Consider the following 18,707-nt stretch of genomic DNA (forward strand, 5'->3'; position numbering starts at 1 on the left):
AAAGATGCATTACTCTCAAATGCTATCAGATTTAAATATTTAAATACACTTCAAATAGTTTTTTGTTTGTTTGGGGTTTTTTTGTTGTTGTTGTTTTGTTTTTAAAATTCAGTATCTTGTGGAGATATTATTTTCCTTTTTAATTTTGGCAATTTTACAAATTCTAAGGAAGTTTCCCACCACTTCACATGCTATCACAGCATCTTCAAGCCATCATTGCAGCTCTTCCATCATATTTTGTGTAAAGAAAAACTTTTAGCTCATCATTGCAGCAGCTGCTAATGAAGATCTCTAGGCTTTCTTCTAACTGATAATGAGAGAATGACAAATATTTTAAGTATCTATTAAACTGTGCTAAATCAATGGTGATTTACACAGAATTTCTATAGGAGTATACAGCACATCCACTTTAACATCAAGTGAGTTAATTGTGATTAATGATATTACAGTGGAAGGCAAACGAATTCTTAATGACAAGAAACTTCACATGTTACAAAAATGGAAGCTAACAAGGAACCTCTTTGCTGCATTTTTCACATGACATCATTAGTAACTACTACACTGAAAACATTAAAAAGAGAACAGGAGTGTTTTAAAGAGTTTTATATACCATCAATTTACAAAACTTAATAGGATAAGGAAAAAGATGTAAGTTTTTTAACATTCATTTTTTCTGTCTCTCTATATATACAGGTGTTAGATTAATTAAAAAGTTATCATCACAGAATTCAGGGTTATTTTTTTAGCCACTGAGTACAAGAGGGAGGACTCTATGGGTGTCCTGGTCTCACTTTTACAACCTCTTTTGTTTGACTTGTAGGTTTTAATGTGCATCATAACATCTCTCATCCAGCAGTAGGAAATTCTCTGGGGAACACTTGCAGAAAATAGGACATTGAGTCCATAATTAAAGTAATCTCTTCCCAGGCAGATGCTTCAGTTGGCTCTGTTATCACATATTACAAAAGGCATCTTGAGGCCTATAAAATGTGTGGCAAATGGCTTTGGAGATGAGAAACAGTAATTTTTCATCTAATTTTGATCCATAGACATGTAAGTACTGTATTGCCACTTTTTGGTACAAAGCCAAATAACTATTGTGGTTGTTGAAATAAGCTTGGCAGTAACCAAAATTAAAGAGTACTCTAGCTTTTATCCTCAGTCGGGAAAGCCTTTTTCTAACCATCTTTGCACTTAGCAAATAAGCATGCCATCTCAAATATGTGAGTTAATGCCTGCATCTGGATTTAGAAGAAAGGCTTTATGCAGCTTACCTCACCATACATATTCTCTCTCTATTTGAGTGTTAAAACCGTCATTCAAATTATGGCCCTGACATCTTCACTGCTTGCCAAACTGTCTGTGATGTTAAGTGGGAGTGTTTCTACTGTTTATCTTTTGTATTTTAGGATGTTTAGGACATTACTCTTTGAATGTGTAAGTAGGTTCTGCAAAGTAATTTGCTCATATCAGTTATAATCCATTGCATAAACACTAATGCCGATAGGAGCTGGCTGAATTTATGAGGCATGTTTTTAGCTCCTAACTGCAACTGACGTGTTGAATGTGGGCAAAATTTGACCTCAGACTACTGAAGTACTGAAAATAAAGACAACGAGATTAACTTTCATTATTCATTTCTTCAAACTTGCTATTTTAAACTCGTCTCTACTTGGGTGAGATTGCTGGAGAGCTGCTTACTCTTTAAGACTCTAAAAATGGGGTTTTCACAGAAAATGGCTCAAGTGAATATACATTACTACTTGTGCTAAAGAGATGATGTTGATCTAAGAGGGATATTTGGAAGGCTATAACAGAAAATGTTGTATTTGTTACATTTCTAATAAGAACTAAAAGATCCAAGCCACTCCAGAGCGATAAGGAATACAATCCCATCTTAGGAAAAATTAAATGTTACAGTGGCATTGTACCTGTAGAATATGTAGCGGGAACAACAAGAGCCAGAAAACAGCATGTGAATTACTTCAATAATTTGCTTTTAAACCTTCTTCTAGGCGAAAATTCTTCTGTATCACAGCAGTATGGAATAGAACTTTCACTGAGAGCTGCTGTGATGATGAGCACGTCACGGCAACATCATTATGGTATCTACCATTACAACATCTCTATGTCATCATTAGAAGAGCAGGTGCCATCCTGATACCTGTCTCAGGCTTCTGGTGCCATGACTGAGCTGATGCTCACCAGGAACCGCTGAGCAGTTGATGTGCAATAGTTGGCTGGAACAACATCACCCACTGTGATGTTGTCTCTGCCCCAAACAGCTCACAGGCCCACAAATATGTCACACCCACACAGTCTAAGCAATGACACCTGGTAACAAGTTGTTTGGGAATGACTTCCATTTTTCCAAAAGTCAAATAGTGCAAAACATGGGAGAAAAAGGGAGAGAGCTATTAAAAAATTCTGGTTTAATTCTCTCTGATGTCAAGAATGGAAGAAAAAACAAAGCAAAGAAATTATTAGTAACTATTTCATTCACCTCTCTACATTTTCTCTTTTACCTGCCAAATAATAATTGTATTAGAAACCTCTGCAAGTTTTAGAGTTCTTTCGACCTCAGAGGTCTTTGGTTCATGAGCATTTAGACTACAATATGATCACACACAGACCGCTGCATATAAGCAATTTTTGTATGAAAAATTGACATCAAAAGAATTAACTGTCATCTGTGAATACTGTAAAAAAAAATCAAGCAAAGACAGATACTATCAATTAGTAGCGCAACTCCATTCTGATGACATTTGTATAATGTGTATACTGAGGTTATTGAAGGATTATTACATTTGGATGTTTATGTGGTAATGTTTTATATATAATACTACTGTAATATTTTTTAAATTTTTAATTATAGACAGATTGAATTATATTCTACTTTATATCCACAGACAAGAATTATCTAAATATTAATAATAGATTTGAATTTCTCGAACCGAGAAGGAAGGGATACACCCTATTTTTAAGTATAGTTTAAACAATAATTATGAGAGATGTTTTAGAGCTCACTCTGTCAGCTAGTTTAAAGTCATGTTCATTCTGAATACTCAAATCCAAATTTTCCCAGTGTGAGAGCAGCAAAAGCTAATCAAATGTTTTTTATATCTTCAAGTATAAAGTTTCTTTCTTTTTAATTTCTAAACTTTTGCTAGAACATGCTGCAAGGAGACCACTGCAGTACAGACAGAGGGAGAAATTTTTTTATTTTTTTTATCTTACTGGATCTTCACATTCATCATATCCAAGTTTTCACATTATATATACATACAGGAAGTCTTACTGAATATTAATACTGTATATATATATCTATATCACTCTATTAAAGTTCATCCAAACAAACAATGTGAGAAAAGAAAGTTAACATTTTTGAACTGAGAATATGAACAGAACATGCTTGTATGTCTTTGCCTGTGTACACGAACAACCCAAAATTTCAAACAAGTAATCTGAAGGCATGAATTTTAAAAAATACAAAAATTGTTATTTGTTCCTTTGATGACAGCACAAACACGTATGATTGCTCTGCTGGATCAAGACGAGGGCTCAGCATCCCACAGTATTGAGCTCTTCACCAAGTTATTTAGTAATAGTCCCTCGCAAGAAGTCAAACAGTTCCTAAGAAGTATACAGACAATGCACTTATCTCAAAATCATTCATCCACTAGACACATTATCTGCTTGAGAGATGGCACTGAAATGGTCAGGCTCTATCAATCAACCAGTGAGACATTCCAGAGGTGCAAAGGGCTTCCACGCAGACATGATTGTCTGCAGTCCTGAAATTTAACTTCCTAAAACATCTCTTAAAATTGTTCTTTACCTTTGCCTGTACTTATGTTTTTATGCACTGTATGTTTACCTGTAGAGAATAATTTTATGTATGTTTAGTGCTCACTCTTTTTGTAACTAACATTTTCAAAAGAGTTCACCAAAACTGTTTCATGCCTATTTTATTAAGCATATTTCTTCTAGGATATAATTTTGAAAGGGTTGTTATCGATCAATTATTGTAGCCAAAAGACATTTCATTCAATTCCTCTGGTACAGAGGAAAACCTCTTAGTGGAAACAAAGTGTTTGGAGTGCATGTAATATATTCTGTACTCTAGTCACGTTTTCAAAATTAAGCCATCTTGAGAAAAAGGGAAGACAAAGCAACTCTTTAAATGAAACAAAGATTTACGCTGTTGATGAACTAAAATATGTTCTGAAAAATAACCCTGAGGTTAGACTGGAGAGATGTTTTTTTCAGAGTTCAAGAGAGAATTTTAAACACAACTACTGATAATTGAACCACGGATTGTCGATTGATGGTCTCATGCACAAAAATAATGGGAACATTGTGCAGAAAGGGAAGAAAGTAAAATCTAATCTCTGCTTCTAGAATTGCCAAATGAACATTTGTAAGAAGGGAAGTAATACTCACCATGACCATTTTATTATTTAGATTATTTATTATTATTTTACTGTTTAGATAATACCAGTAGAAAATGACTGAATTTCATCTTATTTCATGCAGGAGGTGTCAGAGTCCTACATGGAACCACAAAAAAATTTTAATAGAGTAGCCAAAGGCTATATTGAGCTACCTTCTGCTATCATACAAGTATGTGATATAATAAATTTGCATCACACAAAGAAAAGAAACCATCCTAATACTGTATAATCTTGCCGTTTCTATTCTGGCATTACACAATGATAATTGAAGTAACATTTTATGCTTTTTGCTCACCTTTGGAATTAAGTTCAACTAACATCAACAGAATTTTCATGTGCTTTTACTTTGTGTTCACGTATCCATTCTTTCTGGCTTTATTGGTTCTGCTTTTGTCACAGCTACTACACAGCATGAGGAGCCTAAAATAGCAAGTGGCCAGTTGTCTGCAAACTTGGAGAAAAGGTTAAAAATTGAGCAGTCCTCATTAAAGTGGGCTTCTAGTAGGTGTGTCAGTCTACTAAAAAAATATTAGACAGTAGATTTTACCTCCAAGGAAAAAGGAAAACAGTTGCAAGATTTTATGAACTTTACAAAGTTGCCATTTTTATTCATACCTTTCATCAGATTCAACTGTTGAACAGCCCACTCACTGGAAATTCTTGACACAGACAAAGCTACTGAATGTTAAGGGTGGTGGGTATGAAAAATTCATTTTCATGGCTTGGTACTTGGTGCTTATGTTTAGGCAGTTGAGTCTGTCTGGGTGGGATTCAAATTCAGGCCTAAAAAATCTTGAAAAATGTGCCCATATAAAGATCCATATGTGAGCTAGGTAGATAGTGATACATCTTGGTCAGTGGAGATCTAGGACTAAATTTAGCTGCCTAAATGTATTACAATAATTTGGAACGTCCTAAGGAAACTAGTAGAGATGTAGAGACCTTCTGCACCTGCAGGTACCTCTCTCTAGATGTAGAACTGAATTTCAGGCTCTGAATGTCTATGGTACCAGATTGCTACCCCCATTAACTCTCAAGGGAGTTACAAACACACAGCTCATAAAAATACCTACCTGGAGTATTTACATATCCTATCTCCAGAAAACAACTAAAAACCCTTTTGAGGGGTGGAAAATTAGGTGCAGCCTGCTTCCATCCCCTCTCATGATTTTCTTGCTTTGCTCTGAACACTTCTGAATACTCACCATCACAGTTTGTGCTACCATCTTCTGTTAACAAAGTTTCTGAAAACACTCATAATTCCTCATTGGTCATCTTTGTTTGCTTTACACAAAATAGACAAAACTCAGACAAAACTAACAGATAAGTTAAATCTAATTCTGCACAGTCAGATGAGTCTTTGCTGTTTGGGGTTGTACTTAGAGGAGCCACAATGATTCCCTGCACAGTGTTTGCGTTTCACTGGAAAATTAACAAACACAGAAGATGAAGGAGGTAATCTGGGCACCACATCAAAATGGGACAGGAGAACAGAGCCAAGATCTGAATCAAATATTGGCTCATGATTTTCAGAATATTACACATAATGCTGATTGACGGCACAACAATGCCTCTACCCAGGAAAGTGGAAAACCAAGCAAAGGAGTAATTTTTCTTCATAGTTCCACTAGACTGACACACAAACAAGGAACAATTACTAATGACTTTTTTTTTTCCACAAGGCACAAGTTATAAGCAATATGGAAATACAAAAAATGACTGAAACACTAGGCTAACATCGGAACTACCCTGACTGTAAACAAGGACTGTACCTAATTTGGTGCTGCCTGCACATCCCTTGACTCAGAGTCCACACCAATATCATAAAGAGTAGTATGAAATAACCTGCTTCACCCTTATCTTGCCATAAAGAGTAGGAAGAGAAGTGCAGCACTTATCTGAAGCAGGGAGCTGCTGCTTCACAGAACCCCAAAGTCAAGGCTGTCTGTGTATTAATGTTTTCATACGTTCAAATGACTGCATGGATTTCAAATCATAGCAGCAAGTAGGATGCCATGAACAACACTATATTTCAGGGTACAATTATGTGACATCATGAGAAGATGAGGGAGAAAAACTTATATGACAATATAATTAAGAATTGGTTGATCACATATAAATGCAAGGGACCTAAGGGACCTCATTTCTGATATTTGCTATTTTCTGTTTACTTTCATGTTAGTATCTGTGTGTATTATCATTGTGTATAGAGTAGTTGTGTATTTAATCTTGAAGATTATCCTCTGTATTTCTGTCAAACAATTGAAAAAGCACAGTAAATTGTGTGTCTTAAATGACAGTTTAACCAAGTGGTTTACCAGGGGAATGTGATTCCTTCAGGCAATATAGTCCTTTCCCACCCTGGCTAGAGGACTAATATAGCAAACCATGTAATCTTCTTGGATGTTTATTCAATATTTCCATAATTATTATCATAGGTTTTCTGTAAATGCTTTAAATAGGTAACCAAGTCTCTCAAACACTGTCTTTATGTTCTGTAGTGTTTGAACAGCATGATATTCAAGTTCATACATTAACATCACTGCCAGGTCCTGAAACAGGCTTAAACACATGGGCACGAGAAGACCAGTTCTGGAACAGGGTACTTCAGACTTTCCAGAAAGGAGTTGTAACCTTAGGTGCTTATGGGAAAAGACATACTCTCACTGAAAAACGCAATAGTTCAGCTGTCTGCTTCAGCATTCAGTCCCAAACATTTTTCTGGAGCTATGCTGAGAACCGGTTGCTCCTGCCTCGGGAGAAGCGATGTGCCAGTGCCCTGCCTCGGCCACCACAGCTCTCTTACCTCTGTCTCCACAGGGGGACACCACACAGCTATTCCTGTTCCCTTTTAGCCATTTGCACCATAAGCTGTGCTAATTGGGTGTCACATAATATATGATTGGGCCTTTTAGCACTTTCAAGGACTTCTCAGTGTATAGAATATTAAGATTAGTTGTGATGGGTCACATCCCTTACGTGGGTTATTACACATTGCCTACAGACTCAGGCAGAGAGCTTCACAGAAGTCCAGTCCACTATTAATGAAAGCTATAGTGAATATATGTAAAGACTCAACTGTAATTATTAGACACCTGTTCAAAGACTAAAATAAAGGGCTATATAAGAAAAATACTTATTTTTCTAGGTAATTTCTATAGTCACCAATTCTATTTAATACAATAACTGGAATTTCTGCGCTAAACCATGCTGCTGGTCAAAACACAATATGCTTTTGCTATTTAGGTCAGCTTTATCACTTTTGCAAACTAGTAAGTTAAGCCATCTATAAAACAACAGGCTCAACAATCTAAGATACAGCCCAGCGTGCCACCCTGCTTAACAGCCATTATTATCCCTGCTGACAGGCTGAGCTTTAACTAGGTTAGTGTGAGCTTAGAGCAGAAATTACAAACTGCAAAACCTAGCTGAAGGATTATATAGAGAATGTTTTACAAATTTGCACACAATCAGAGATATTACTTGTTAGTGTAAAGGAGGACCTACTATTTTGTAGTGGTAAAGAGCATTTACAGATCCTGGCAATTTGCTTAGGAGGCCCTGGTGTTCAACACCTCTTTAAGATAGTCCAAAGTTATTGCTAAGACAACTATTCTCCAATAAATGATGTATTTTACTTTTATTTCCTCAACTCAGCTGAAAGTATGTATGGTGAAAACATCCTTAAGTATTACACCAAGATGTACTACAGGGACACCAGCAGCATTCAGTGTTTCTCTTAGAAGTGTATTTCTGAATATTTATTTAGTAGCCATGATAAGGTACTTTGGGGAAAAAAAACCAAACCAGAAAACAGAGTGAAAATAAGTTTGCACATGATTAGCATTAAAAAAAAAAAGGCTATTGTCTCCAACCACCTTCCCCCATGGAGCACAAGACTCTACATCATCCCTTGTCCTGGTGGAACTGGGGGGAAGGCTTGCTGAGCGAAACACTGAGCCAAGGAAAGATGCCTGGCTCCATCAGGTAGCTTTACATTCAGATCCAACAGTGGCACATCACTGTGTGCAATGGAAAGAACTAGACTACATCAGACTGCAGAGATGAGGAATATTCCGGTGGGGCAGGAAAGAAACTGAGTGCTGTGCTGCCATGCTGGTGTATGAGGTATGGATCCCAATTTGCTGTGCCTCTGCATCTCACATACCCAGAAATAAGCCCATCTTCCTTGCAGGAGCCCCCTCCAGAACTGTGGCCTGCATCCCTCCCCACAGCATTCTCACTTCCCCTCATCCCAGAGGGTGTATGCTTTGCTAGCCCTTCTTTCCAGCAACAGCAGCAGTACTTTGTGTGTCTCTCACTGGCTATTTTGGTAAACTAAACCTGGCCAGAAGCCATCCTCCTCAGCCACGACTGGGAAATGCAGGGTGGGCTGGTAACTGGAAACTGACACATTTATGCCAAGGATATTTCTGGCAGTTTATAGATAATTGTTGTAGCAGGCAGAACTGTTGGGGGAATGTCCAAATTTACTGGTGTAAACGGTACACCTGGCTACTGATTTTTATGAAACTTAGTATCTTGAGATCTCAACCCCTTTATCACATTTACGTGGTTACCAATGGGTGCAAGAGCTACAAGGAAGGACAGACTGACAGCATCACCACACAAATCTTGCTTCTTAAGGGTTCAATCCTTTTCAGGACTGAGCTTTAGAAGAGCACACAAAAAGACACAGATGAAGTGAAAGGGAATTTTCCCCATGATGTCTATAGGGTTATGACTTCTCTGTGTCACATCTGTGCCCCTGTTCTAGTGGAAGCCAGAACAGGTCAATAGTGTGTGCAGTTAATAAAAGCTAGCTGTGCATTGACCTGTGAGAGATTTGCCTGATGACCTTTGTCCAGTTCCTCATAGGAATCATCCAGGGAGAGATATCAACACTGCAAAAATCGCACGCCAAGGCTAGTGCTAATTAATAACCTTATTATCCATCCCCAGAGAGGTCAAAGACTAATGAGCTAATCTGAATCACAGACATATTGGCAGCAAACAGCACAGAAAGCTCTTACCTATATTGCACTGTTGTCAGTCTATAAATTTAGGTACATTTTGTAAATACTTTTAATTTATACTAAATTAAACTTAAAATTAATTCAATTTAACATATTAACTGTTATACATATTAAATTTAAACTACATATTAATTTTTAAGTGTTAAAATATCTTGCTTATTATTTGCTATAAAGGGAGATAAAAAAGGTAGAGCCAATTCTTTGGAACTCCTGAAGTCAGGGAACTGGGTAAAGCAGGCAGACTAACACTGCACAACAAAAATAGCCTTTTTACTGCAACTTGTGATTTAGTTAACAGGGGAAACACCAGCTGAGGCAAGAAAGTGTGGATAGCAGAAGAAAAACTGAGAAGGAGGATTAGAGGTAAAACATATTTCTCCTCCTTGTATTTCCTTCAACTGCTGATCATGTTTACTTAGTCCGGCAGCAAAGTGTGATCCTGGAGTAAACACCAACTTCAGAGAAGCTGAGCCTTCCCCTCCCATCTGAATTTGTTCTGTGGGAAACCAAACTGATATAACTGCATCATTTGGTCATCCTCAAAGACAAAACACTATAACCCATGGAGTATCCTTATACCATGGTGTGAGGCATTCTGAAAAGCCATGAGACTGACAGTCCCATGGGCCAGGGACCCTGGGAGCAGCTGTGGTGCTGGGCTCCTCAGTGCAGGATCGGACCTTTCAGCCCTGCCAGTTTTATGCTTACATCCATACTGCAAATTACATAGTCAAGAATAAATTCAGATTTCTGCTATGTATGTCCTGTACACTGCAGCATGGCTAAGGACTTTACTAACATAGTGCAAACACAACCCTTTTTGAAGGGGTGCTAAATGCTGAAGAGGTGGATTATGATTTATACAAACAGGGAATTACAAACTGGATTTCCAAAACTTTAGCGTTAATCTAACTCTGTTTCCACTGAAGATAATGTTGAACCTCCCATGGATTTCAAGACAGGCAAGCACAGACTGCCTTTGAAAATATCCCTTTAATTTCATTTAAATGGGAATCAGCAGCCATAGTAGTATTTGTATTTCTGTAGAGTTATATGTCAGTTCTTCTTCAACAATGGCAACTATGAATAAAAAAAACAATACAAAATCACCAAAAAAAAAAATCAGTCACAGGAAAATGAATGACTTTATACACTGACCTCAAAAATCACAGTGGAGGGCCACATCTCATAACCAAACACATTGGCAGTCACTGTGCAAGTTAGGACCAACAATTCAACAATTATTTCTTGAATATCAGGGAAACAAAAAAATTTGGCAAAGTAAGGGAATAGGTAAAAGTACACAGAGAAGGTGTACAGGCAGCTCAAAGAACAAATTTTAACTGCTTCAACTTGATCAACAAAGGAAACTATTTTTAGAGAGGAATTAAAGGAAATATAAAATTCACAGATTTTCCACAGAAAAAAACCCATAGTTGACAGATTTCCTCAAGGTATATACAACTGTTGTATATGCTACAAATAAATTCTCAGAATTTAGTTACCACTCATCAAAGCTAATTTTTTTCCCCAATTTACTATTAAATGTTTAGAAGAAAAGAGAGTTAGAAATAAAACTGTCTTGAGATTGTCATCACAGCTAATAAATAATATATCCTGACAATATAGGCAAAAAAAAGTGCATTATGTGGGTAAAGGGAAATATCAAAGACACGGGTAAATCAATCAAAAGGTACTGTGCTCACCATCAGCAACTTATGTTCTCAAAGAAGTCAGTTTCTCGTTTTTTAATTTTCACAACAGTAAAACAACTTGATTACGTGGAGGACTTACCTACAGCTTCCCAGTACAGACTGAATGGGAATAATACTCAAAGGAAGGTTTGTTTTGACAACAGGACAGTCAGAGAAACACTGAAAATGCCTCTGAAATGTTGCAATTATTCGCTTAGTGAATTAGGGAGCCGTTTGCCTTTTTTTCCTTGAACATGTCAAAACTGAAACATTTCCTACTTTCAACTGCACTCTAGGTGTATTTTTTCTCTCAAATCTGATGCACCAAAATTATGGGACAAATAATTAGAAATAACTTGAAGGTAACATATAGTAATATATATGCTAATAATTCAAGTTAAGCTATGTATTTTATTGGTACTAAATCATCAAACGATTACTCAGGTCTTTAAAAGAAATTGCCAAAAAAGCCTCTTGGTTATTCTTTGTTCAGCAGAAGTCGGAAGTGTTTATAATTAGGAACAGTAAATACTTGAGCATGACTACTCTCAAATACTTGTATTTTATGTTGGTGCTTACAATCTGAATAATATATGTGTCAGATGTTCTAACTCATACTAGATGCAATAGTTAAAAAATTAGGTCAGTACAAATGAGCTATATACTTAAAGGATCAATATTATGATTAATAACTAAGAAGAATCAATCTCTGTTTAAATGATAGACTTGTATTGTTATTTCTCTGATGACATGCTACATTACAAACCACTATCTCCTTCCTACATGCTTTGAAAATATAAAGTCCTAATATGCACAGAAACTGTTCAGCCAGGAAGAACTTAATATTTTCATTTCATATTGAAGTCTTCACTTTGCAGTTTATTCTGACTGACTCTTTACCCAGACATAGTGTGAGCAGGTTAGATCATTTCATTATCTGCAAAATGATTTTGTTCTATTCCCTTTGCGTGTGTACGTACATGAAGTTGACACAGCCCGTCCCTGCAGGCGGAGCAATCCAAACAAAACTGAGGTTTGTAGTCGGGAGATGGCTCACGTGGGATGCAACCACACTGCACATAAACTGGTTTCCAAACTGGTGGTCAGACATAATTCCTAGGAGAAAGACACAGGGGAGAAAAACAGTAACATGTGTTAATGGCTCATTGCAAGGTGCTAACAGACCGAGAAATACATCTGCCATGTGTTTCATCATGGCAACAGTGAGTGGAAAAAAATCCGAGAGTATGCCATTGAGTAATTAGAATTAATGCCAATCAAAATATTGGAGCTGGCCTTTGCTTGAGCCAAGACTGACTTTGCATTTACTGCAAGGCTCCATGTATTTACTGCTATTACTCTTCATGAGGCCAATACCAGAGGAATTATTTACATTTTTCAAGGAGGAGCTGAATCACAATGTTTTTCCATTGCCTCATTTGCAACCATTACAGATCTAAAAGAAAATAAAACCTGAAGCAAAAAAAATTGCTCTTTAACTAAGAAAAATGAAGCTTTTAGAGAAAGGTATTATCTTTTTGTAGACAGTTTTTTCTATTTGCAAAAAACAGATGAACTCTGGGTTCATGAAATCTTCTGACCTGAAATAAAAGCAGCAGCCTTCCACAGTTTTACCAGTATACAATTCTTTGATTTCTTTTTTTTTTTTTGAAACATGCCTCTAATACATGGATGAATGTAAATGTCATCTATTAATCCCTCCCTTTGGAATTCACTGCAGTTCATCATTAGACAAAAACCTGTATTTTTTAACATAAAACAATATCTGACAGCAATCTTGTCCCCCTTGGAGCCATTCTGTAGTTTCCTACAAAGCAGTGCAAACTTGGTTGTTTGTTTGACACCCTCTGGCTTAAAGTAAGGCAATCTTACTGCAGTGGATCACTACACCTTTAATCCTGGGACATGAAAGAGTAATTGTTGAAACTGTTCTTTTAAATGCTATTATCATAAGGGAATGCCTTGTTCCAAGTTACTTCAAATATTGAACATTCGTTGCAGAAAACAGGGACATGGGCTAGAACATTGCTAATAGGATCAAAAGGAAAAGCAAATGTTTGCGGGTATGTCCGTGCTCAACAAGGTCACTGTCAGCTGTTAGGTGATTGTGTTTCAAAGCTTATAGTGGCTGGTATTTCTCATATTCCCTTGTTGCAATTCAAGCAACTGAGAAATAAAACCCACCTCCACCTCTCAGAATCCTCTGCTACTGTTTTTGATGGCAATTCTTCTGTAATGGGAATGTAGCAATTTCTCTTAAGCCCTTACAGATCCAGAGGTGGAAGGAGTTTGCAAGTGAGAGATCTACATCAACGAGGGGGATGAATCCTTCCTAATGCAAACAGGTGGCTCCACCTGGTGCTCCCCAAGGACTGCCATGCCAGCAGCACATTGCAGGGAGGGGTGCCTGTATCACAAATAAACCATTTAGCATTTTATGGACCAAAAGCAATACCTGAAATCCCATTCAGGTACTGGTGAGGATCACAGACTATAGCTCAGGATTACAGATGCTACCTATCCTGAGGGCTATGAAATTCTAAACCAGCTTCAATCTTTTGAGGAGAGAAATGAGCCACAGTGAATTTAAGCAATCCATCCCAGGAATGACAGGAGGCAGCAGGTGGTGGTAATGAAGCCTGCATGTTTTTCAAAAAATAAAAAATCACAACCTCTCCGCTCAGGGTTTTTTAAGTTGGTTCCCCACTGAGAATACACACGAGATTTTCTGTCATTCACACAGTTACAGCTCAAATCCCCAGTGATGCTTAAGCCCATTGCCTCAGGATGGTCACAGAGAAGGCTCAGGCTCCCCTGAGTGGAGCCTCTTTTCTAGAGATCAACAGTAGGGAAACCCAGGAATATGGCATTTTACAGACTGTTCTTTATTGCAAGAGACTAGATGCAGATGAGGTTTGGCCATCTCTTGCCATGTTGTACTGCTATTTTGAGTCTTTGTTTGCCTTTCTTGGCTAACTGGGAGGGCTGGAATTAACATCCTCAAAGACACCCACTTGACTGCTGGGCCCAGGCTCACTGCCCCACTCTCTGTGCTCAAGTCTATCCAGCAGTGCCCTGCTGAGACAGATGTGTCCAAAAATATACCAAGAGAGATCCCTCACAGGGTAGGTGCTATTTAAGCAACTGCTTTGCTTTGCTGAGGGTGAAAGGTGGTAGCTGTGCTTCTTTCTCAAAATTGTGGGTCTTGTCCCTCTCTCTGAAGTTTGTGCTAAAGCCAGTGACTTCAGTGATGTGGGATGGTGTCTCTGGGACTGATGCAGAGCACCAGCCCTTGCCTGTCATCATCCCTGTTTGTACAATGGGAAATAGCCAGACTTTACCAGGTTAATTAAATAACAGATGGTGTCAGGGGAGAAGCAAGAACAGCCCTTCAGTTTGAAGAAATCCCCCTTTCTCCGGAGCCAGCCAAATACAAGGGAGGACAAAGGCTGCCCTACCACATCCCCCAGCCGGGGGACAGGCACACCAGCTTGGGAAATGTGACTGCTCCACTCCTTGGCAGCAACTTGTGAGTTAATGAATTCCCTAGGTTTCAGGCAGTGTACTGCAAAAAATGTGTCTAATACATCAAACACGTACAACATCTGTGGAGAATTTCTTTTTTCCCTTGATTTACATTTTAGAAAAAGAACAACTTTGCAGTGACTAGAATAAATTCTAAACAATGAAAAACCCCAACTCATTCAAATATTTTTTCAGAAAAAAAGTCAATACGAGCCCAGCAATTATTCAAAATGCCAATTTTATACTTCTATCATCACTATCTTGATATTTTATTAATAATTTAGTGTCATAATTTTTACAATGGAAACAACACTACTCATCTGCGCTGAACCTTTCCTGAGTACATCAACTCAATTAGGAGTTCAGAGTCTTCAGATCATTAACTACAATTAAGTACTAAAACTTCATTCAGTGAGTGACAATGATATTATAAAAATTTTTTGATGCTTAAATCCCAAGGTTTCCTATTGAAAAGGTGAATATAAAAATTGTAAAAATGCAAAAAATGGAGAATGCAATTGATATTAAGAACTCACAAAATTAAGGATAAAGAAGGTTATTTTCCCCTTTTCCTTCCAGTCTTTTTGCAGTCCCTTACTATGGAAGGCAACTCCTCCCTTCTCCTCCACCCCTCTCCAACCTGGTAAGCTGCTTCTCAGACTAAATATTTGCCCCATAACAAATCAAAGGACAAATATGAAACAACATGCTGCTGCAAAAAATTTAAATTAATACAAAAGAAGCCTGATTATATAGCAGCTCTCAGAACAAAACTATATTCTACATGTACCTCAGACAGCTTCAAAGACAGATTGAGCCTTTGTTTAAGGTTCTTGGCTCAGGTCAGTATTGTTCTGTTGGTATCCCGCTCACATCCTGGTGACCAGTGCAACTATACATCCAAGTCCAGTGTTTACAAAACTAATAATCCTAAGGTAAAATTTTAAGATCGGCCTGTATAAAACTCTATGAACTCTTTAGCAAATAATCGTTTCCATGCGACTTATTGAATACTGAAATGTTCAAAGGTTTGTGAGAGCTGCACATCCACAGCTCCAAAATGTGCTACATGCATAGAAGCTGTTAGCATCTCTCTGAACTCCTTTTCCCTTGGTTTTTACAGCATGTGCTCATCATAATGACATGTTTCAGACATCTGCACTTTCTAGATTCTCCATCCCCTAAAATTTCTGAGGCTTTAGGAGTTTCAGTATAATCAGTATAACCATTATAACCATTCAAATCCCAAACAAGCTTTCTACCTGCCAACAGCACTTCTAGGAGAGGAACTAGACATACTCAGTCTCTCTCAAGGGAACTCAGCAGCTGTTTTTATTGTGTAAACTCTAAAAAAATGTGCTTAGCTCTATTCAGTGCACTATGTATAGTCACTGAATCAAAGAACTGAAGAGGTAGATTTCAAGAGAGAGAATAAATCCAGGGATAGAGAAAATTATTGAATGGGAAATCTTAGGCAAAGTCAGATGACAATATGTAGCTTCAATCTTTACATGTTAAAATACTTTTTACTGATAATCAGAATCACTTGTAGGGGTGTAGCAGCTAATGCAGGGAAATATTTTGCCTCTTTTATAAGGTGGCATACAGGAAGGTGAGCAAGATGTAAAATGCTGTGTTAGGTGGTCCATAAATGGTCAAATGCAAGTGTGGTTCCAGAACTCATTACTACTTTCACCTTGTTATGTAGGTTCTCCAAAAGGGAGAACTAGAGAGGATAGGAACTACTCTCCCATTTAGGCCCCTGGAAGCCAAAGATGATCTTTTCTACTGGTAGAGCTTGGAAAGCATCTAATGGTGCAGATAAATGCGGAAAGATTCACATATTTTCTGCTTTTGAGTCTGAGAAATATGTATCTGTGATAGCCCTGACTTAACACGCAGTAACACATAATGTTTGGTATTACAACATGACATATCCTCCTTACATATCCTCCTTACAGTTTTCTAAACCAGAACTTTACATAGGGAGCTGCATATCAAGGTCCTTGATAAATCCTTCACCGAGGCTAAGGCTCAACAGAATTTCCAGTACTAAACCAGATGGAAGGTAGTCTACCATTTCCTACTTCTTACATGAATTGAGTATGATATTAAAGGAGAGGGTTAATGTTAAATACAGATAAAATGAATGACCACATTTGGGTTTGCTGCCTCTAAACTGATTATCTGCTACATGTTTCCATTTTCAAAGCTATGTGTGAGAGCAAAATGACAAACATAAAATATTGATGAAATACCAAGAACATAAGCCCTAAGTAACAAAATCACTGTGGGGTCTTTGGGAAAGAAATCACTCCTGATTAGTAGATAACAAATTTAAGTCGGAAACAGACACTTTCAATTAGATTTGCATTATGTAAAATGAAGTACCTAGTCCTAGGAAGAATCTTTTCCCTTAGGAAACAGAGCTGGGGACCTACATTCTCCATCCAGGCTGTAGCATTTTGAAGGTTGATCCACAAATCCACAAGCTAAGCACAGTTCTGGTATTACAAAGCAGGGAGTGATGCAAACAGGACTGTGTCCAAAGACACCTCCCATGCTGAATCTCATGCTGAAGTGGCCAAACAGAGCCTGCAACTTGGTTTGCCCATGCAGCATCAGGGACTTGTTCTGTGAGGGAATGTAGGACTGTTCATTTTTTTCCAAATATTTTATAATTATCATTTAAAGCAATCACTCTGGCAGAGAGTTTATGCCCTCAGTCTCTTTTTCCTAAAAGCACAACCTCTCTTATGAAGACTAATTATGTAGAGAGGTCCCCCACTCTCCTGACTTGTGTAAGACCACACTACTCAGATGCAGGAGGTGACATAGCTTGGTGGCTACCGACAACAAGCCTCGCTTTTCAGTGAAGTCCCTGTAGGACAGGTCTCCAGGACCACTGCAGAACCAAGGTTCTCCTGCAAGTTAAGGGAAAGCCACATGCCTTTCCACATCATTTGAGAAGCAAATTGGAAGCACAGTTGGCAAGGTGGCTGGCAAGATCTGAATTCACAGAAAGTCAAGTGCAAGCCCTAAGGACGTTTTTAGGTTAAAATCTGAATGAATATAGACACAAAGTGCTATTTACAGCTGCTAAAGCTGTCACTTTCAGAACAATGTTTTCAGGGGTAGAGACTTTCTTTGTCCTATGTCTCTTCGGATATTAAAGGACCTTTTTGATCCTTACCTGTAAATATGTGTAAAATGAAATACATTTTTTCACTAAATGCTACAGCAAGTGAAATAATAGTTTATTTTTAGTTATTGGAAGAATATTTGAGGAATATCCTTAAACTGTTATGAACCACTTTCAGGACTCTGCAATGTAAATCTTAAAATTCTGTGGAGAACTAGAGGTAGGAAGAAAATCAAACTGCTGTCTCTTCATGCTGGGTTTTGTGTTCCCTTTTTTTTAAAAACTCAAACGTGTTCAGGAAAACATCAGTAGTCTGTGTTAAAAAGGACCGTTGGGAGTAAAGAAATATCTGGAACTGGTAACTCTAATTTCTAAACTGTAAACACAAATGCACAACCAGGAGCTCGTGCAGCTTCTATCCAAGCAAGCAGCCAGCTAAAGATAAATAAATTACCCACGTAAGTTCCTTTCAAAGTGAATAAAGGTGCAGAATATGGCTCTAAGTGAACTGCACCCACCTAGCTAAAATATGTTGTTGCTGATTGATTTTGGGGGGATTATTTCATTCTGCTTGACAGAAAAAACACATCTCATTTGACTGAGTGCAACAGACTGCTAAAGCACTTGGTAGCCCTTGTGATCATAAAGGTCAGGATGGTTTGGTAAATTATTAAACAGTATGAAGAAAGAAAAGACCAGCAAATGTCAGATATATTCTTCCACCCAGCAATATACTACCTTTATCTTTCTTGAAATCATATGTTTCACTATTATTATTACTGCTTCGTTATTAGGTAATAATCCTTTCAGCTATGCAATGCTAGGGGAAAATGCC

General features: G+C 37.7%; 1 protein-coding gene across 1 annotated transcript in view; it reads right to left on the minus strand.

Moving 5' to 3' along the window:
• Positions 1–18,707, minus strand: part of RELN (reelin) — a 279,441-nt gene that overhangs the window by 186,845 nt on the left and 73,889 nt on the right. The window contains 1 exon segment of the mRNA XM_032687702.1: positions 12,165–12,300. Coding sequence (XP_032543593.1) covers positions 12,165–12,300 — 136 coding nt within the window.

Source organism: Chiroxiphia lanceolata, chromosome 5 (assembly GCF_009829145.1).
Source record: "Chiroxiphia lanceolata isolate bChiLan1 chromosome 5, bChiLan1.pri, whole genome shotgun sequence".
Taxonomy (NCBI): Eukaryota; Metazoa; Chordata; class Aves; order Passeriformes; family Pipridae; genus Chiroxiphia; species Chiroxiphia lanceolata.